This window comes from Sciurus vulgaris (assembly GCF_902686455.1).
Source record: "Sciurus vulgaris genome assembly, chromosome: 12".
NCBI lineage: Eukaryota > Metazoa > Chordata > Mammalia > Rodentia > Sciuridae > Sciurus > Sciurus vulgaris.
This window is the reverse complement of record NC_136473.1, coordinates 41,546,230-41,568,144: the sequence shown is the minus strand read 5'-3', so window position 1 is coordinate 41,568,144 and position 21,915 is coordinate 41,546,230. Positions and strand designations below refer to the sequence as shown.

Here is a 21,915-nt window from a genome sequence, read left to right as displayed (position 1 = left end):
GGATACTAATAAAATGTATAATGAAATATGCTGAACTTCTCAATAAAATATACATCTTTTTTTTTAAAGAGCTTTATGGTTATATACAGTAGTTGGGTTCGCCCGATAAACTCATACATGCATGAAAATCAGTTTCAGTTTGTGATTCCTCTTTTCCCTCCCAACATCATCCCCCCACATCCTCTACTCTCCTAGACTTCTTTTCGCTTGTCTATTAATTTGTATTTGATTGGTCCTTTATGTAATCAAAACATACATCTTAAGTCAAGGTAGTGCCTACTGGTTGAACCAAATATGGCCAGATGGAATGGAAAAAGATAATTCAATTTATATAATCATAAAGCATTAACATCAGTTAAATTCTCAGATTACCAAATAGGTTTTCAAATTACAACAATAAAATGCTGCATATATCCCAATTTAAAATTTAGAAAAATGCTTAAGTATCTATGAGAGTATGTAAAGAAAAGACATTACCTTTTCACTACCAGCTAAATCAACAAGATAAAGTTTTCCACTTAGTTTTTGCTCTGTTTGCGTGTTTTCTTGTTTTACATTAATAAGAAATATACTGTGACTCCTAGAACTATGTTCATTCATATCTGAAAAGAAATTAAACAACAATAAGCATGGCTTTCATTCACTAATTTCCCTAAGGCATTAGTTTATAGAAGAAAAACTTTGCAATTAATCAACTATAAACGAATCCAGTTATCTTTATATACTTAAGGAAATAAGACTAACTTATTCCCTAACCAGTGTAATAAATTTTCTACTTACTTGTAACTGCTACATGTCTGTTGGATTTTCCTTCATCTATGGTATCCATAACTTCATCTGGACTACATACAAAACGCTCTGTGCACCCCTGTGAAAATAATTGTTTTTAAAAGGATGTCATAATTATCTTTAAAAGTATGTTCATATTCTTCAAAAAATTTGTTGAGGCTATTCTAAACCTCTGTTGTTTTCATAAGTACCTTTACATAGGGAACTCGGTTTTTGTCTTCATGAACTGAAAGGTTGGTCTTTGAAACTGAAAATGAAAAATAATATTATCAATATGGTTCTAAACTCTAACACTAGCTATGAAAAAACTCCGATTGATAGGCTTCCTTGAACAGCCTAGAAAGGTAAGTAAACTTTCCAAAATATGAAAATACTGCTACTAACGCAGTACATTATACACAATAGGAAATTCAAATAGAAAGCAATACAACAATATACAATTTTAGGTTCATTCCAACTTCCATCACTCAAATTTTATAAATAAGAACATTAAGCTTAAGTGATTCAATAGTCTGCATAAGGACAATGTATCTAATTGACAGCTCACTAGAACTCAGGTTCTGTAACTCCCAATCTAATGTTCTAATTATTGCTTAAAAAGTACCCACTAGCATATTCTTTAAATCAATTATTCTGTGTCAAAAGGTATTCACTGAACCTCAAAAGCAAAACTTTAAATGCTCATTTCCTATCATCTAAGTCAATTTCATATATGACACATTGAGAAATGTTCTCATTCTATTAAAATGAAGTAACAGGTACCATTTAAAAATGATCAAAAAGCAAGATTTTAACTTACCATCTAGTAGGTCCCTTATCTTATCCAAATATATTTCAAAATATGAAACCTAAAGGGCAAAGAAAATAAAAAAGCTCAAGCTATTAAAATTAGACTATAGCATATTCACTTACTCATTATATATTTAATGAGGTCTTAGTGGCAGGTATAGTCTAGACACTATAGATTTATAAAGATTAATCAGCTACACTTCACATTCTAATGAGAAAATATAGATTAACTAAACTGCTTAAATAACTAAAAAGCAATTTCTATTACATATCTTCATCTCAAATCAATTAGACTAGGTAGATCAGAAAACTAACTTTTACTTTATATAGAAGGTGGCTAGAAGAAAAAGAAGATGGCTAAGGACATAAAGACTTAACTTATTTAAAATCATCTAGTGGCATATGAATAAGAATCAAGGTTACTAACTTTAATATCTTTCAACTATATATGTCCATAAGAGCAATTCTACTATTTTTTTTTAACAAAATTATTCTGGCATAGAATAAAATACAATTGTTCCTCAAGGAATTTACCTTAATATGAAATTCCAAATTCTCATCCATGGAGTAAATATAATTAAAAATATCTTGTACGATTCTTGGAATAATTCCCATGCCTTCTGGATCATGAAGTTTACCCTATACAGAAAACAAAATTAGACTTCTTAAATTAATACGAAGTTAAAAATGAAAACTTTCAATCTTTTTTACATTCAGTAGAGAAGTTTTACATTGTTATTTTTTATATAAATAGCTCTACAAATACCCCAAACCCAATTCAACAATTACACATATTGACAACATCAACCTCATAGTTTACCAACTGATCTTAGCTCTTTATCACTACATCTAAATAATCCATGCTTGTAAAATGAACGTATTTGGAAAGGTTTTAGTTTCTTTCCACATAAGTCTGCATTGTTTCTTCTATTTCCAATCAAATTCATGCAAATGTTAGGAATGTCTTTATTCTCTATTACTTTATGAAAATGAGTATTAGAAATTACACCAAAACAAGCAGCCAATTATGTTGTGTACTACCCTCAGATAAATGATAAAAGTAGATGCCCTATACCATGGCAGAGGATCACAGGCTGTTTTATAGAAGCAAAAGTTAGAACAGGCCACATCTATTATTAACAGCTGATAATTATGGCAACTTTCTTATCAGAGAAATGTTACAGGTATTTTGGGGGGAACAGTCAAGGAGTAGAGGAAAATTAATGTCTCTGAATAGAATAAACAACACATAGGAATCCAAATTTTCCCAAGTAATAGATGGTGATAGAAAAATCCCTGTTTACTCTAAAATGTTTATTATTCTGTATGCTAATTGATAAGATAAAGCTACATACTTCAAGCATAAGTATTCTTTACTATTCAAACTCAGGAACTAATTAGATCCCAACAATGATATTCCCTATATATTATTTATATGAGGAAAAGCAATAAAGAATAAAGATTTAAGCATAGGAAAATAATCTCACAAATAACAAATGAGTTGTCTGTACTGTAAAAAACATTCAAGTATAGATTATAAAGTGTTACCTCCATTGTGTGCGTCTTCCCAGAGGATGTTTGTCCGTATGCAAATATTGTTCCATTATATCCCTCAAGTACATCTATGAGAAAATGAGAGATTGTATATGTCAAGGAATGTGTTCCTTAAGTAAGATTCATAATATGTTATTTTAAAATGTTATAGTAAAACGTCACACTTAACTTTAGTGACATATAAACCACTCTAAACAAATTTCAACATAACTGCATTCTTAACCCATGTATATTCGATTCTGCATAATGAAATATTTGTAGGAAGAATAAGATTCAGATTTTTTTTTACACTAATGTGAAAGAGTCCATCAAGGTCCATCAAAGAAAGGATTTATAAAGACAGTAAAAGAAAATAAAAATTTTATTAATAATTTTCTTGGTGATGATCTATCTAAGCAATTTCATTCCTCAGGCCTATATTACTTTCTATGGTCAATTAAGAAACAAAAATTAAATTACACTGCTTGTAACCAATCATATCAATGTATCTCAAATGTCATTACATTTGTATTCCAAAGTTTTGTGATCTATAAGAAAAAAATCCTCTACCAATTTATATACAGACATGAATTAGTTTTTAGAAACAAGAGTAACTGTAATTTAACTGGTGGCTAAACCTCACAAATCCATACTTTTCTCCTTACCCCACCCACAAAACATGAAACAGTCCTGTCTCATAAACCATTATCAGAATATTGTTATGAAATTATAAAAAACATCTTTTCTAACCCTTGGTATACCCCAAGATCTATCATTGGCATATTAAGTACTTTCCACTATTAAGCTGAAGAAGACTTTTAAAAAATGTTAGCAGTCAAGGCAACCTTTAGTTTTCAGTTTCAGTGATTTTGTTTTTTGGTTTTGGTGACAAGAAAGGTACTATATAATTGTTATATTCTCAAAGAAGTCAACATAAAAAGCCTCAGCTGCAAACAGCAGATGGTGAAAAGAGAAACTAAAGCAGTGAGCAAGTCAATCCTTGCTTTTATTTATTATTTTTAAAAGAAAAAGGAAACAAACTTCCAATTATCAGGAACACATAACTAGATAATAGATTTCCTACACAGACACTAATGAGAAAAAGAAGACATCAGTACTCAGTTCCCTGGGAGATTTAAAAATTTTAAAAGGCTCCAAACATTTGAAACTTTCTTTCAAAACTGGTTTTATTTTTAAGAAGGGAAGCAAAATCATTTCATGAAGCACATTTATGACAGATGAGATTGCAATGCCTTTGCCAGCAATTCTAAAGAAGAAATCATTTGGGAAATAAACTTCTTAGACCTATTCCAGTTCACCTCCCTTATATACATCTATCCTCAATGGATCCATGTCACATTTCCTGCTTACAATGTTTAAATCACATAAAACCTAAGCATAAAATTCAAACTTTTGTTAGATCTTTAAAAGGTACTTTCATGATAGGATCTTGCTATTACCACGATAGGTATTAAGTAAATATTTGCAGGTGAATATCTATTATGATAGTATATTTATGCTATATAAAACTATGTAGTACATGAGATGTCTAGGAACAATGAATGCATGTGCATTTGAAATTTCAAGCATGACTTTAAAAGTTTTATACGATTATAGAGACGGACACTAAAATATTTAATTAGTATCCACTATGACCTAGGCTTTGCTCTGGGAATAGGAGATGCAACGATTGATCACGTGATTTTTAGACATGTCATATATTATATTACTAAATGAGAATTTTTGTCAATTAGAAGTATACAGTTGTTTTTTGTTATCCAAGAAGGATGATTCCAGGACCTTCTGTAGGTAACTAAAATCCATGGATACTCCTCAGTCTTACATAAAATGGGATAGTATTTGCATTTAACCTATGCACATCCTCTCACATACTTTAAATCATTCTAGATTACTCATAATACCTAACGCAATGAAAATGCTATGTAAATAGCTGTTATATTTTATTGCTCAGAAAATAATTTTAAAAGTCTGTATATGTTTAGCATAAACATAATTTTTCAAATATTTTTGATCTAAGAACCCACAGATACTGTCGATTGTAATATGCTTTCCTCTATCTTTAAATATCATCCTGTTTCCTACAGCCATTTCACTCCAAACTTTTAATTATAAAAAATTTAAAATTTAAATGTGCAAAAATTTGAATTTTATAGTGAACAATCCTATAACCAAAGACTCTACCACTAACATTTTATATTTTTAATGCTTCTATTAAAACATATATTTATCCATTATATTTTCACATAGACCCTTCACCATGCATATATACCTCTAACTAGAATTCAGTATTTTACATTTTTCCTTAGGTGTGTATATTTTAAAATATACAAATAATACTCAACTATTTGAAATTCTAGGGAACACAAACCTGTAATCAAATAAAATAGGTACTTTTAAATTTCATATAGTTCAACTTCAAGGTCACAGTATAAATGTGTCCTGCTTCCACAACTTGAGATGTATTTTTCTCAAACAGGCATGGTTGGTCTAGGGGTTAACACTCTGCCTAGAAGGCACCCTTCTCTTCTCCTTAGTCTTTGTGTATCCTTTAAGCTACGCTTTTGTCTCTCGAGACATACTCTTAATCACTGTACTGTATTCTCAAGAAGCACAAGAGGTAAAATACATATATGGCAGGATACATGTGGAAAAACTGAAAGTGGCAGATAGTCCAGGTCAGGAAGCTATGGTGGGAAACAAGTCTACGAAGGTTTGGTGTGATGCATGGCATTGCATACAAAACTACTTAATATAGGGGAAACAAACTCAATTGACTCACCCAGATTGAGAATTCAAAAAAGAATGCAAGTGGATAAATCTTGTTCAGAAGGATCTTGTTCATTCTACTAATGAATCTACTAAACCAGAAAGGTTAACAGCCCGATACATAATAAAATTATATATTTGTACAGAAATTTATGAACTGATGCAAACACGATTAGCTGTCATTGACAGGGTCCCAGAGAGTACTGTTTTCAGGTCATTTACGGCAACTTGCCTATCAAATCCACATCTTAGAAGAAATTGCAACTGGCCAATCATTTTGTGATATTGCCCCAAAATAGCTTCTGACTGTGTCCTCTCATCTAACTGATTTAACAATGATTGTCCCAAGTCCAATTTGCCTTGTATTTAACTGATTTCCTATCCTCCCAGTTCACTAGGCACCCACACCATTTCTCTCTCCTTAAATAAATAAATAAATATATATATATATATGTGTGTGTGTGTGTGTGTACAAACATATATGTATGTGTGTGTGTGTGTGTGTATTTTTTTTTTTTTTTTTTGGTGGTACTAGGGATTGAACCCAGGGGCACTCTACCACTGACCTACATCCCTAGCCCTTATTTATTTGTACTTTTTAATTTTTTTTTTTTTAGTGTATTATAGTTATGTGAGATAGTGGGGTTTGTTTTGACATAATCATATATATACACAGAATATAATTCGCTTCATTTCAGGTTCCAGTACTTCCTCTTTCAGGGTCTCACTAAGTACCCAGGCTAGTCTTAAATTTGTGATCCTCCTGCCTCAGCTCCCAAGCTGCTGATATTACAGGCATGTACCACTGTGCCCAATTAAATCTATGTGTTCACTGGTAACAGTCACATTCACATCTTTTCTAGGAGAAGTCCTACTAGCTACCACATACAGGCTCTCCTATAATGGTAGACAACTGGGTGAAGACAAATGGAAGTTACAGCCAGGTGACACTGTACTAATATAAATTACAAAGCTGGCATATAAAAGGAAGATAGTAACAGAAACTTTCTATCCCAACACTTGCTGGACATCTAATTTTGTAGAGTGGAAATACACGAGTGCCCCTAGGTCCAATATCAGTAGGTTGAATTAACAATTTCCTCTCAGAAGATAGAGGAAACAGTAGCTGATATCTGTTGTGTAAGAACTTATAGTATCTCCTATTCTGCAGAAGAGAAAATGAAAAATCAGGTAACTCACCAAAAGTCACACAGCTAAAAAGCAACAAAAGCCTAGACTTCAATGTAGATCTGTCTGATAATAAATCCTGTGTTCTTAAGCATATTGCAAAGAGAACTATTATCCTGAACTTGGTTCCAAACAGTAAAGTAGGAAAATGCTGGTGAAGTCAAAGGAACTAAAAATTTGATAAGGAAGGAAATTTCAGGAAATAAATTATCTTTCTTAGAATTGCAAATAGTAAAAAAATAGAACAAAAGTAGTACATGTACCCTACATAGCAGGACAACAGATTCAAAGCATTATGAGAAAGGTGTGATGGAGTCTATTATTAAAAAAGACTATTATAATCAAGAACTTAGAAAAAACAGAAAAATCATTAGAATCATATGAGAAAGGTAAACACCCAGGTAAGTCTTATAAAAGCAAAACAAAATAAAAACTAAGGCCCAAAAATGATCTTTTAAAATAATACTCAGAAAAAAATAATAATGAGCAAATAAACTTGCATTACTTAGGAAAGATAATAAATGTTAACTGATATCAAAACAGAGGTATTCCTATTTTATTCTATAAAAATGATCCTCAAAAAAAAAAAAAAAACCCAGAATAAACTGGAGAGACTTGATGTGGGTAGGGTGATAGGAAAAAATGTTTTAAATGAGTCCAAGTTTCCAGTTACAAAGAGAATTACATTCCAAGGATGTAAGTTTTAAAAGTCAGGTAAGTTTTAAAAGTCAGAGAACAAAGATAACAGGATATGAGTAACTTGAAACGTTATATTCATTTCCAAAAAGGAAAAAATAAGATTATGGGAACTATAGATAAGTATACCAAAATTTCTTTTTTTTAAAATGTTTTTTAGTTGTAGATGGACACAATGCTTTTATTTTATTTATTTACTTTTATGTAGTGCTAAGGATTGAACCCAGTGCCTCATACATGCTGGACAAGCAAATTACCACTGAGCCACAACCCCAGCCCCCCAAAATTTCTTAAGGGAAAAATACGGTTGAACCAACTGCATTTCGCGTTTGACTACCTTCAGTTGGGGGAAACACCAGTCATCAACACAATTTCACAGAAAGATCCAAATTTTTCATCATCTTTTTGTAGGTATGTTGACAACAAACCAGACTGCACAGGTAGAGGCTCTGAAGTTGTTTGAATACCCCCAAGCAGTGTGATTTAATTAAAAGCCAGCATTATCCAGTTTTTAGAAAATTGGTCTAAGGTCCATGATCTATTAAGTGCTTAATATATGATTTAAAATAATATTTTTTAAACTTTGATGTCCCAGACACCATTAAAGACTTATCAAATATGCTAACAGCCAACTTGGTAGAGTTACTAGAGTAAGAAAAACATCAAAAACCAAACTAAAATATGATCAGGAGCTAAAATGAACAAAATGGAACCTATTCTTTAAAGGCTTTCACTCCAATGTACAAGTATGGAATAGGGTTTAGAGTGGCTGCAACACATGTGAAAAAGATCTGTACATTTAAATTGCCCACAGTTCAAAGGGTCAATCATTTCCTTTTATTTAAAAAGCTAATAAAAATCAGGCAGTGTCACATGCCTGTAATCCCAGTGGCTCAGGGGGCTAAAAGCTAATGGGTTCCAAGTTCAAAACCAGTCTCAGCAACCCTGTCTCAAAATAAAAACTAAAAAGGGCTGGAGATGTGGCTCAGTGGTTAATGCTCCTGTGTGCAATCCCCCATACCAAAAAAGAAAAGACAAAAAACCTAATGCAGTCTTTAGAAAAGTGGCAAATTTCAAGACACAAATTATGCCACTTTAGAATTATAGCCACTTTAGAATTACAAATACTTACAAAACAGAACAAAAGTAGTAGATACATATACTCTAGACATTAGGATATAAGATGTCACAAAGAATGTATTAATTATGTCTAATAACAGATCCAATTGGAAAATTATCTGATACTTACAACATGAGATGACACCACTTATTCCTCTTTGTTCTAGTCACAAGTTAATTCCCTCTCGTCCTATGAAGATTTCAGCACCCAGTTTAATGTCTTTTCACCAATACCATTCCTGTTACAATTCTTGGTGGTTTCAGTGTCCATATAGAAGATGACCTCACTAAAACACCCTGACCTCTAAGATACTAATTTTTCTATAATCTAGTCCTTTACTATATCAGATGCTAACTTCATGATAACCTTTTCACTACTAACTGCACTACCTCTAAAGCAGCAATTTTAAGTACCCATCTTCTATTCTTATCTAGTACTCAGATTCCAATGAACCTTTGTCTTCACTTAGATCTATATAACCCAAGAATCTTGCCACCACTTGTCACTGTCCTTTAGCCTCCCTCATGCCCTCCTTCCTGCAACTTATCTACCTTAGGTTCCATGGTCCACCATTATAATCACTCCCTTAATGATGATCTCGTTTTTCCTGCCTTTTGCTCCCTCTTCTGTACTTGCATGAAAAAAACTCCAAATGGGTATATTCAACTCTTCTGGCAGCAAACCTCAAATTGGTCCTGAAAGTTGCCTGGTAATACTGCCAACTTTGTCCTACTCCATCCATTTCATGTCTTTTCCTTAAACCTCCTCCCCATTTCCTCACTCTTTGTGATGATTTTTTTATATCACAATTTGGCATTAATATAAAAGAATATCTACATTTTCCATCATATCTATAAACTCACTTCTACCCATAAACTCTACTTCTTCTCATGTTACTACCATGTACTGTCTATGCTCCTACTTAATCTAAACTGTTCACTTTTTTTTTTTTTTTTTTTTTGGCAGTGCTGGGGATTGAACCCAGAGCCTTAGGCTTGCAAGGTAAGCATTCTATTAGCCGAGCTATATCCCCAGACCTCCTGTTTACTTTTATACCAAATCCCAGCCTCTACCCTGAATAAATGCCACAAGAAAACACATTTTTGCTTCAACCTAAGAAGCCCCTTTTAACACTATAGCTGTCAAAAAATGAAATTAATTGTATCATAAGTAGTTATTTACCTGTAAGTTTCCTTTGAAAAGGGGAACTTTTATAGTAACTGGAAAATAACTCCAGATAATCAACTCAGCACCCCTTCAACTTTAGAATTCTGTGATTTTAGAAAATATAAAATTGAGAAATATTCTAGTATAGGTTAATAGTATTAGCTGTACTGTACATTCTTTTGCTCCTTGACATTCTTTTTCATCCTGACAAATGCTGTTAAATTCCTCAAAGGTTTCTCTGCTGACTACAAGAAATTGGGGGAAGGAATAATAGTGGAACTGAAGAAAGAGATACTGCCATTTTCTATTATGCTTTAGAAACTTGTCCAGTCATTTTGTTTTCATTTTCATGCTGTTCTATTTCTAGAACTACTTACCACCTTGGAAACTTCCAGTTCCTAACAGAAATGCATCTTTCAAGAACAACTTTGTAAGAATTCCTAGAATACCCTTTACTATGTATTACAGAGAATAAGATCATGGTATTTGAGCAATATAGTGTATTTACTAATTACATTTGGTCATTTTATTATTTAAAATCTTTACTCTGCAATTAACTTAGAAGAAAAGGGCATTACAATGAAAAAGCAAATGTTAAGAGGGAAAGATCACAAACAAATTTGACTTACTGCTTGGACAGTAATAAGTAAACAGCAAGTTAAATATATTTACCTTTAACAATCTTCTTTGCGCAGTCATTATACACTTGCTCTTGAGATGTGCTTGACTGGAACACCCGATCAAATGCATAAGGTTTGGACTAAAAAACAGAAAAGCATTTCAATTATACAAATAAAATGGTGAATGCATATTTCTAAGCTCCCTTAAAGATGCCATCATATATTTAATTTTCAAAATAGCATATGTAATATGCATCATTTCATGTTATTTTATCTTAAGTATAAGGGACCTTACCAGTTTCCCATTCAAATTCATTAGAATAAATTATGAAAACAAGAATGTCCGCTTTAGTCTATGTTATGTTCCTAGGGCCCAGTCCAGTAACTACAATTAGCACTACTTTGGTAGCCAATCAGATACTACTGACTTTTTTTTTTTTTTTTTTTTTTTTTTTAAATATCTACTCTGGCAGACACTGTGACTCTACTTTCAATGCTTAATATCATTTTGTAGATATGGAAACTAGAACTTTGAAGGGTACGAAAATTAAATTTGAATTCAAACACTTCCTTTAATTTTGTTAGTAAAACAATTATACTAATAATCAGACCTCTTTCTACTACTTCATTCAGTTTTTCAGTTTACTGAAATAGCTATTCAATCATTGTTTCATTTAACAAATATTTATGGAAGGCCAGATGCCACCCTAGAATGATGACAGAGTCTCTCTTCTCTCTCTGCTTTAGTGGAGGTTAAGAAACAGTGAGGCAGACATTAGACCATTAATTGACTAGAATTCTGACTCATGCAGTTGGGTACTTTGACAGTTCTAAGAGAATAACGAAGAGAACCTGAATCTAGGGGAGAGTAGAAAACTGTCTGGAAAACACTCTTGGAAGAGTGATCTTTAAGAATCTAAGAATAGGGGCTAGGGATATAGTTCAGTTGGTAGAGTGCTTGCTTTGCATGCACAAGGCCCTGGGTTCAATCCCAATACCACGAGAGAAAAAAAAAAAAAAAAAAAAAAAAAGAATCTAAGAATAAGTAGCACCTAGCTCACTGTTACTCTCTTCATATTCAGTCATGAAGAAGTGGGGGTTAGTGAAGATAGTAGTCCAGGAATGAGGAATAGATGCTGAAAGACCCTAAAGCAGAAAGGAGCTTAAAGCATTCAAGAAACAAAAGAAAGTAGAAAAGAATTACAATATAGTATATTTGTAAGTCAAAGAAAAAATGTAGCCCTGAGGGCAAGACAAAACTGAAAAGTATCCAACTACAAAGGTCAGGTTGCAATAGGTGTGTGTGTGGGGGGGGGAACCAAATAGAGCAGAAAATGTGGTCACGGTTTGTTTGTTTGTTTGTTTTTAAAGATAGGAAAGACCTGAATAAGTATAAATGCTGGCAGGAACAATTGAATAATCTAGGAGGGAAAGTGAGTATGTAGATAGATGAGAGAAAGAGGAAAGGAGGGTCTAGGTATTTGTAACAATCTGCTTGCCCTCAGTTTCTTCTAAAGGAAAAGAAGAAAGGTGGGTCCTAAAAGACATAACAAACAGAAAAAACATACAACATTGCAGGATACTTTCTAGGTCTTAGTTGGAAAAGATCTACTTTTTCAGAAACAATATCTTATAGTCCTCTCCCCAAAGCTTAGAATAACAGTAAAAATGAAGCAGATGCACCCTAAAGAGCTATTCAAAGCCGTTCCCAATTCCCCTTGCCGTGTTACCTACTACTGGAAACCTGAAGGCCAGCTAGCCTAGTTTTATAATTAGTGGTCACATGACCTGCTTTTGGATAATCTGAAATGGTCATCTGCTGAGAGGTCTCTGAGAAGTGTGTTGTTTTCCTGATAAAAGGGACCATTTCAACTGAAACTGCTCTTTTTCCTTCCTGGAATGAATGGCTGGAGCTGGAGCATCCATCTTGGAAACATGACAAATATTACAATGAAAATTCAATAGTAATGAATGACAGAGTTTAACAGAGTCAGGGTCTTAGAAATAGTAGGTGTTAAGGGCCTATTTCTAGGCTTTTGTGATGTGAGAGAAATAACCTCTTATTTATTGAAGCCACTACTGTTTGTTTTCCCTCTGCTGTAAAAGCATTCCTGATGGTGACCTAACTTTGGCATCAATTTTAAAGTGGCATCAACGTCTGATTATTCTTTAGTTATGGCATAGATGAAAGTATCTTTTGCTAAGATGCTACTGAAACATTAACATGAAATTCCACAGGTATGATTTACAAAAGACAATCTAATACTGTACTGATTATATAAGACATATTCATGGTGCATGATACTGAAAATATAAAGTAAAATTAAAATTATATTTACCACCCAGAGATAAACCATGCTAATAGTTTTTCTATATAAAAAGACAGTAATTTCTCCTCTTCATTTATCCAGCAAACAATGATTATAAAATTTCAGATATTACAGATAAGTAACACAATTTTATAAATGATATTTAATTACTATAAACTGTAGAGTTCAAAGAGTAATAAAGGATAAGAACGGGTAGAGCTTAAGTACTAAGAGATGTTATATCTAGGATCTATAACATGGGTGATCAAGAATGTTATTGGAATTGAAATGGAGAGAGCCTAAATCTGGTAAAGAAGCCAAGGGACTGCAACTACCCAAAATATACTACGTTTACTAACAGGTATGTAAAAAATGATATGAAAGCAAAACTTAATAGTTAATGCTAATTTTGCTTACAAGAAACAAGTAAACAAATAGAAAATGGGTAAAAGTATGAAGACAAGTATCCCTCCAAAATAAAGCTAAACTATAAAATCTTATTAAAATAAACATTTAAAATATAGGAATAACATTACAGGTTTAATATCACATCTCCATTTTTACATCAATAAAAAATAGTGTTACTAAACTATGATAAAGAGTTATGCCAAAAATAATGGGTAATGGTAAAGCCTGCTTTAAAAGAACTTTATGCAATTATTTACTCTATCAGCAACTCAAAACAAATATGCAAAACTATCACTACAACCTTACTAAAGTAATATAAATGGCAGTGACTTGACTAAGTTGATGAGGCTAGCCTCAAACCTGTGACACTCTTGCCTCAGCCTCCCGAGTTGGTGGGATTACAGTCATAGGCCACCACACCCAGCAACAAATGGCAATGACTAAAGGGTAACACACAAATATAAAATTAAGTTGGAAGCAAGTGATTAATATAATTGTTAAACAAAAAATTAACTTAAATGCTTAGCATTAAGTTGCAAGTAGTCTTATTTGAGTGCAAAACTAAATTATAGTTTTAGTGAGTAAGGTGGTTGAAGATCTAGTCATAAAGTTGTTTACTGATCCTGGTTTTCTGGGTTAAAAATCAAGACTGAGAAACAAAAATTATTTGTAATGGTGTATAATTAAGGCACAGCTCAATTTTTCAAATAGATTAAACAAAGGAAAATAACTATCTGGACAGCTATATTTTTAAAACCTGGTTTTTAGACTTGAAATGTACATTAGGAAGTCTATAATTCTATGTATCTTCAAAATTACTCCGTTTTACAAACCTCAATCATAAGATGCATTCATATCTGACTTAGGCTTCAAGAGGAAAAATGAAATAGAACAGGTTTATCTGAACTAGAACCCATACCTCAGATTTCTTAAATGAAGTGATCCTTTTGAGTCTGAAACAGACCAAACTGAACACCAAATTTGGTTATGAAGGACACCCTCTGGCAGGGAAATACTTTGATCTGGAATTCTGAATAGTGATCTTTTCAGATCACACAGGTCTGTATCATTCCTTTGTCAGACAATGATTGTGGGTTAACATTCCACAATTGGAAAGGTATGTGATGATGGCTCCCTCTTCCAATTTTCACTCAAGGTCAAATGGTCAAATCAGGCTCAAAACACAAAATCATCAATGACTTGAAAAGAGTAATCATGTTTTGCTTCAGGCAAGGAAATGGGCAAGATGATCTAATTAGTTTTATTCTTTTTCTAATTTCAATGTACTACAACAGCCTGTTGTTGGTTCTGGCAACTTCTATAGTATACCATATAAGAAACTATGGTTAGCAAAGATTTAATCATGCAAATGAGCACAACCAGGCACTAAGTTTTTCTATTGATTTTGTTTTTAGTGTTTTCAGCAAGCTCATTTGAACACCCTGTTTTATGGGTAAATTTTCTAATTTAAAACAAACTGTTTATATTTGTATCATTTACTAATTTCCATAAAACTCATTCATTTCATTCAGTACAATATTTATAGCACTTCACTAAGCATTTAAATTACAAATAAATTAAAAGCTGTACAACACAGAGAAAACCAATATGAAATCAAAAGGCTTGTCTGCCATGGGGTAGTATGTTAAAATACTGCTTCCATGAGTAGCAGAAAAATATTTGCATGAAGCATTAAAAATTGAACTTAGAAGAAAATCAGAATTCTTAAAAATTATTTTCTCCATGAGCACTGTTTATGCTTACAATTCAGTAACATTATAAGCTAATACATGTTTTAAATTTTGATTTAACTTGAAAATTGTACAAAACATTCTTAAATCATGTTTAAAATAAGTAAAACAACCTAAGAGATGATTTTTCTGGAGATTTTTCTAATTTTCCTATGAGTTCCCAACCTTTTAAGATATGATTGATTTAAAAAAACTGAACAAAAATACAAGACTTCCACATAATAAATGCTATTATATGCAAGAAGGTAGGGCCTGAAAATAATGAATTACCCATTCACTTACACTTTTTAATGCTATGTAACCCAGTTATAATTTATTTTGCCTTATACTTTCTTAAAAGACCAACTAAAAGGCTCACAAGTTTATCTACAGGTCAACAAAGTATTCATTACTGATTAACAAATGAAGCATCTATCCTTTATTTTTAATATTATCACTTAGGTTTATTTCCATTTTGAAACAGAACTTACAAATTTTCCAAAGGAAATGGCCTAGAATAAATGTATGTTTCCTGTGGTAATCATTTGGTTTATCTCTTTCTTCATATATTGTCATATTTGAGCCATACAAAAAGCTTACTTTCTAACCTAATCATAGTAATTTTGTGAGTCCTAGATTTTAGCATTCCAACAAAAAGAATCTTAGTTATACTCAGAGGTTTATCTAAAAACAAAAGTCTGAAGAAAAAAGACAATACAAGTGGAAAAGAAAAAATAGCTTTGTTATGTAAAGCGTTGCTGAGTAATCACAAAAACTTAAGAAATTGGTAGACTCAAGGTTGACAACTAATCCAGGAGTTGCAAGCATCCACTCATTCCCTGTCAATGCCATGGAAAATATATCCTCCTAAAGGAAAAGGATCACTGTGCTTAACTTCTCCGCCTTGCTATGATGTCATTTATAGCTAGAGTTTTTCTTGCAGACTTGTTAACAAAGAACTGGCCTGACAGTTTTCACACAGCAGTAGTTTGCAGTTATTAGTGACCTAATGACTTTTTCCCCCCCCAAAAAAAGTCTATTAAGAGGATGTGGAGCTAACACATTCATTTTCTAAAGCTGAACTTTGGAAACCTTCACATTAAAATCCTAAAGAACTTCAGTCCTGTTTTCTACATTAGTGCTTTCAATTATCAATGTCCCATCTCCTGTGACTTCTCTATTTCCAAATTAAATAGCACAAACAATACACTAAATAAAGAATGCCATTAGAGGAAAAATTACCGTATGACGATTGTGTACCCTGATAACAATGTAGAAAAAGTTTTAACACATGGCATTACCAAAAAAGGTGAATTTAATTTTCAGTCACAGTTCCCTGTACTGTATAAAGTATCTTAATCATTTCTAATCTACTTTAACTAAGAATGCTATTTTCAGGTACCTTCAACTCTAGAGAGCAGATCTCAAAATATCCTCACTTTCTGGTCTTCCTATAATGATAGTCAAAACTAATTGTTTTACCCTACCAAAGAACAATAGCTTATTATCTCTAGGATCAAAATCAATTTTATTCAAGGTGGACCTTAATTGTATAAGTATGACTCTAACAATGGTCAACTGTTGTATTTTTTATAAGCTTGTTTTTATTAATACTCTACCTGTGTAATACTGTGTCTGACAGTGGTAACATTTTTCCTAAGCTGTTACCCCATAAAACCCAGTAAGTGTGAGAGTCTGGATCTTTCTTTTGGTTATTTGACCAAATCTTAATCTGTTTAGTTCTACCATAAAATTAAACTGATAACTCCGATTTTAAAGAAAACGATTTCTTTTCACAGTCCTCGAATTTTTTACGGTAACTGTTTATATGAAAAGTCATTCATCTCTCAAAAGATGGGTGGGTGAACATTTTAGACAGGTATGTTTGCAGTTGTTTGTTAGCTTTCCCTCCCAGGGTGAGGGGGCAACACATATACTAAGCATAGTAGTTAAGATACAGAAAGATTGGTTTCATGGCTCAATGCTCTAGTTAAAACTCCGAATTAATATTACACATTAAATGAATGGTAAATGGAGTGGGGGGCGTAATCCAAAATACCAACAGCATCAGCAACAGTAAGAGCACTAACACAGGCGAATGTGCCCTAAGCTTGCTCCCCGCACGGTTCCTCCAGCGCCCCAGGTGGGGGAGTGTCCCAGGCTGAGCCTAGGCGCCTCCCGTCCCCCGGCGCCGAAGACCCGGGTGGGGACGATCCTGGAATGCCGGTGGACTCAACAGTTTCCCCGACTGAGTTAACTCAACCTGCAAAACCCCGCAGGGAAGCGTTCGGGACACCACAGTTCTCTCTTGGTTCTGCACCTCGCCACGTCCCTGAACCCCCAGCTCAGCCAGGCCCGAAGGAGCGGGACGAGAGGTGGGGGCGGGGGCCACTCACCGCGATCATGACCGTGTCATCTCCCTGAAACTTGGCGACATACTTGTCGCCGCGGTTCACCTCGGACTCGTTGAGAGGTCTGAAGCGACACATTACTTTGATGTTGCACTCGGCTGGGTCCGCCATCTTTCTCGCAGCCGGGGCCAGAGGCCGGGAGCCACTCCCCGCCTTTCAGTCTTGGAGGGAGCGGCCCAAGCTGAAGGTCCGGGGTAGCAAGGGACGTGAGAGTCGGCCGTCCGCCGCGCCGCGCTTCCCCAAACAGGGGCGGCGGGGGAGTCCGGACTCCAGAAGCCGGCGCCCGCAGCCCTGGCCCCGAGGCTCACTTCCGATCCATCATGGCAGCCATGGCGGCGGCTATACCCGGTAGACCGGCGGCTGCTCCTTCAGTTTCTCTCTTGCTGGCCTGGGCAGGCTCCGGGAGCTAGGGAGATGCAAGGGTCCTGGAAATTGGCTCCCTCCTTTCTTCTGGTAACGAGCAGGCCGGGCCCACCTGTCCGCCCGCGAGGCTGTCCACTTGCCGGCCTCACTGCCGGCTGACGCCCGATCCCTAGAGGCCACAGACGGGCGACTGGGCGCCGGGCAGGGTGGCGATGGGGGGAGGACTGCGCAGGCGCGGTGGCCCGGCCGCCCAGGCGACCAATCAGTGCTCGCGCCGCGCCGGCGGCTCAGCTGCCACTCGGGGCGGGGGTCGCAGATTCAAGTTCTCTGGAAGTTCATGCGCAGAAATTCCTTTAGAACTGCGGTTGCGACTCTGAGCCACCCAACCTAGCCGCCTCAGAATTCTTTAGACTCTCAGCTTTCTTTTCTTTGGGGGAGAAGTTGTGTAACTTTTTAATGTTTTAGTTTAAATATATTTCCAGATCCCTATAAGGAAGTGTTTGCTTTCATTTTTGCCAAGGAGAAAAATCATTCCAGGTCCACTTTTTTAGATCGCGCTTCCAAAAAAGGGAGATTTGAATGAAGGGTGGGGCATGGCTCTCTTTGAGGCTGTTGCTCCTTCCCGAGCTAATAGGGTGGAAATACAGGACGAAGGGGGTGAAAAGAAATTTCTCTTAAGGAATGAAAAAGGTTGCTGAAGAAACGTGTAACAATGGGGTGAGATACAGAGTCCCTCCACTTCCCTCGCCCCACAGTTTCTGTCACCCTCAGTTGCCCAGGGCCTGGCATCTCGCGGGTGGGTGGCAGCATCCTAAACCTGCACACTTGCCACCCCACACATATTCAGTGAATCAGAGGTCCTCCTTCCCCTTAAATTTACAGAACTCATCAATCTCAATGAGTGGGGGTTGGGATGGCAATAATTGACCCGTAGCACAAACCTATCTAGGCTTTTTTAAGAGGCCTAGATAGGTTTGTGGATTACATGTCTAAGTAACCCACTCCAAGGGCTGGTAATGTAGCTCAGGGGTAGAGCACTTATCGAGCACTCAACCATAAGTCTTCTTTATGTAGAAATGGCTCTGAGATGCTGCGATGAGCTGCAATGACAATTAAAACCCTACCTCTGGCACCCAGGTTTTGTTTGTAAAATGAATAATGGGACTCTGAAAACCTCCAGTGACCACTCTGCTCACCCAAGCATCCTAATACCTCCAGAAACAAATCCACTGTTCAGGAGGTTTAGTTTGACCCACGGCAGTGAGGGAGAGTTTACACCAGCGGAATGGTGGCCCATCTCTCCAAAGGAAAAGGTGGAGTAATCACAGGTCATTGGGGGAAGTGTGGAATATTGGTAAAATTTAAATGACATAGTGGTTTGAGAGGCCTCAACAAAACAGAGCTGTGAGTAAAGGCATCAACATCAGGTCTGGACTACCATGGACCAAGATTCTGTTTCCTTAAAAGTTACAAAGTTAATATTGATGAAATGTCTTCAGAAACCCTTTTTCCCCCAAAATTCTTCACCTGGCTTGGAAATCAAGGCTATTTCTCTATATTAGATTCTTCAGGCAGGAATGTTTTGTTCTTTTTTTTTTTTTTTTTTTTGTCCTTACTAATATAATTTGTAACAGTAATTTCTGATAATCTATGATTTTAGAGAACAAAGTTTCTCAGTAAGAAACCAGTAGTCAAAGAAGGAGGTTGTTGTGACACTTTATGGATTCAGCAAGTCCTTGAAGGAAATACTTTCCCCTGTTCACTTTCCAACTGGTTTTATCTATGTTTGTTAGCCTGCTCTGATGAGTAAAGGGTAGATATTTTTCTTTCTCATCCCTTCAGTCTATTTATTCTTCATCTGATTTCTCCATTATCTCTATGTCCTATTACCCTTATCCCTAATTTCAGAGAAATAAAAAACCAGCTATCTCCCTCTCTAAAATTAATTTTCATTTATATCCTGAATTCTTTCTAACGCCTGTAACTGGATTATATCAATGTTTGTCAGCTTCTTATATATTTGATTTCTCCCTTCTCAGTTTCTCTGAAGGAAAAACAGGAAACATACTTAACCTGCCCATTTTCAAACAACAAAACCTAACACCTTTATTGCTGACTCTTAGCACCTGTCAAAGATAAAGCCAGACCCTATTTAAAGTGATAAGGACAGATTTTAATCAGTACTATGCTATTGCAATAAGCGTGAAAAATTACAAAAAAGCAGGAAGTAGAAGCTGTTCTACATGAAACCTATCTGAGTTTGTTTACTGGTCATTTATGCTTTCACAGATGCTGAGAGACTGGGACCCCAGCTTCTGGTGTTTCCTGGTAGTGTTTTCTAAGAAAGGTGCTTTAAAGCAGCTGGGGTCATCCTGGGATGTGTTAGAAATTATGTTAGTGTTTTGTTCAAGAATTTATAGGCCAAGGGTGAGGCCTGAGAAAGACCTCATTAGGTCAAGAAAAGAATCTTGTCCCTTTTGTAGCACATATAGGTGAAGTTCACTAGAAAGGACTGTGTCCCACTGCTCAGAAGCAGCCCCATCTGATGATAGCAGTTGTTATTCAACTCCTGACATGAAGGATGTGAGCTCAACATTGTTATCTTCCTATTTTTCTAAAAAAGGCATAATTCAGACAGGGTTTAAACTCCCAATGTTAAATCAAACTGGCTATCAGTATAATAATAATTTAAATAATATGTGAGCTAAGTAAAATGTGTCTCGTATGCTGAATACAGCAGGTGTGCTGCCAGTTTTCAGCCTTTGCAACAGGATGTCATGATGGTTATATTCTCAGTCCTCTGCTCCATTATCTCTGAGCTCACTTCTTCAACAATTGCTGGAATCTCTTGCCTAGAACCTTATCTTTTCATCTGTATGATAGCCCCATATCTCCAGCCACCTTATCATAGCATATGCTATACCATAGCCTCAAATTTAGCAAAGAAGAAATGGAATTATCTTCTACTCCCTGCCAACACTTAATTACTTGGCTTTCTTGTTTTGATGTCTAGAAGCAATCAGTATTCTTCCAGGTTAAAAAGTTTGCAGTCGCTGGCAACTCTACAATTTTCTTTATCTTCTATACATGTGAAGGAGAAACATGGTAGTCTGCATCTGAAGTTCCTCAGTTTTTCACTCCATTGCTCGCTCCTCTTTGCTCCCCAGCTCAGAAGATCAGAGGAATAATTGATCAGAGCAGTGATTCCCATTTTCCATTCCACAGAAACAGAGGTTCCTAAGAGGTGACTCAGAAGACTTTCTGCATGTGGGCAGGGAAAGGAGGTGACTGGAAGGGCCACAGAGCCATTCAACTTCTGTTGCCTCTCAAACCACATCACTTCCTTCTTCCTGAACAACAGATTCTGAAAGTTTGGGCTTCATTAAAACAAAAGCCAAAAAGGAAAGTGTCCTGCAAATGCCTTCTGAACTGCCATACATACTTCTCTTGGACAAGGGAGCATCAAGATCATGACTGTAAACACAAAAAGAAGGAGAAAAATCCTATGTGAAAATCAAAACCTTTCTAGAAATTGCTGTTTCTAAAAATTGTAAAGAATAATGGTATCCGGCAATAAGGGTTTAAGAAATACTTTCGTGGGGAAACAAAAGATTGATTTTAAAAACTGGTTAGTTCCAGTTTTTCTTTAAAAGACTGTTGCTATTTAACATTAACAGAGAAATAGTAGGTTTCATAAGTTCAAGACTTATTGACACAACTTTTAAATATGAAAATCCAAATGGTGCTTTTACCCATACAGATTAAAAACATTAAATTATCACTGTGGAAATTAATCTCTAATGATTATCCACCCATGAACCATGCTTCTCTCAGTTCACACCTTTGTGCGGGTCTCCATTCTAGAACCTTGCCTGGCCCTGTGATACACTTGTAACTAGTGTAATGTGCCAGAAGTGTGTGACATTGCATGCTATCTGAGTAAGTAAGAAGAACGCTTGCTACTTCTATCCTAGTCTCTTTCTAGACTCTTTCTGGGAGCTCTGA

At 35.3% G+C, this 21,915-nt stretch overlaps 1 protein-coding gene across 2 annotated transcripts in view; it reads right to left on the bottom strand.

Annotated features, from left to right (window-relative positions):
• The window catches only part of KIF5B (kinesin family member 5B), a 42,182-nt gene extending 24,069 nt beyond the window's left edge, over positions 1 to 18,113 (bottom strand). The window contains exons 1-8 of one of the 2 annotated variants that reach the window (XM_079107443.1): positions 17,533 to 18,113; positions 10,742 to 10,829; positions 3,127 to 3,200; positions 2,113 to 2,217; positions 1,589 to 1,637; positions 981 to 1,036; positions 781 to 868; positions 478 to 602 (exon numbers count right to left, since the gene is read on the bottom strand). In XM_079107443.1, the coding sequence (XP_078963569.1) occupies positions 478 to 602; positions 781 to 868; positions 981 to 1,036; positions 1,589 to 1,637; positions 2,113 to 2,217; positions 3,127 to 3,200; positions 10,742 to 10,829; positions 17,533 to 17,658 (711 nt within the window). In that variant the 5' untranslated portion in view covers positions 17,659 to 18,113. Of the gene's footprint in view, positions 1 to 477; positions 603 to 780; positions 869 to 980; positions 1,037 to 1,588; positions 1,638 to 2,112; positions 2,218 to 3,126; positions 3,201 to 10,741; positions 10,830 to 10,984; positions 11,021 to 17,532 lie in introns of those variants that run through there. The other variant, XM_079107444.1, reaches the window with a different exon arrangement.
• Between the last annotated feature and the right edge of the window lie 3,802 nt (positions 18,114 to 21,915).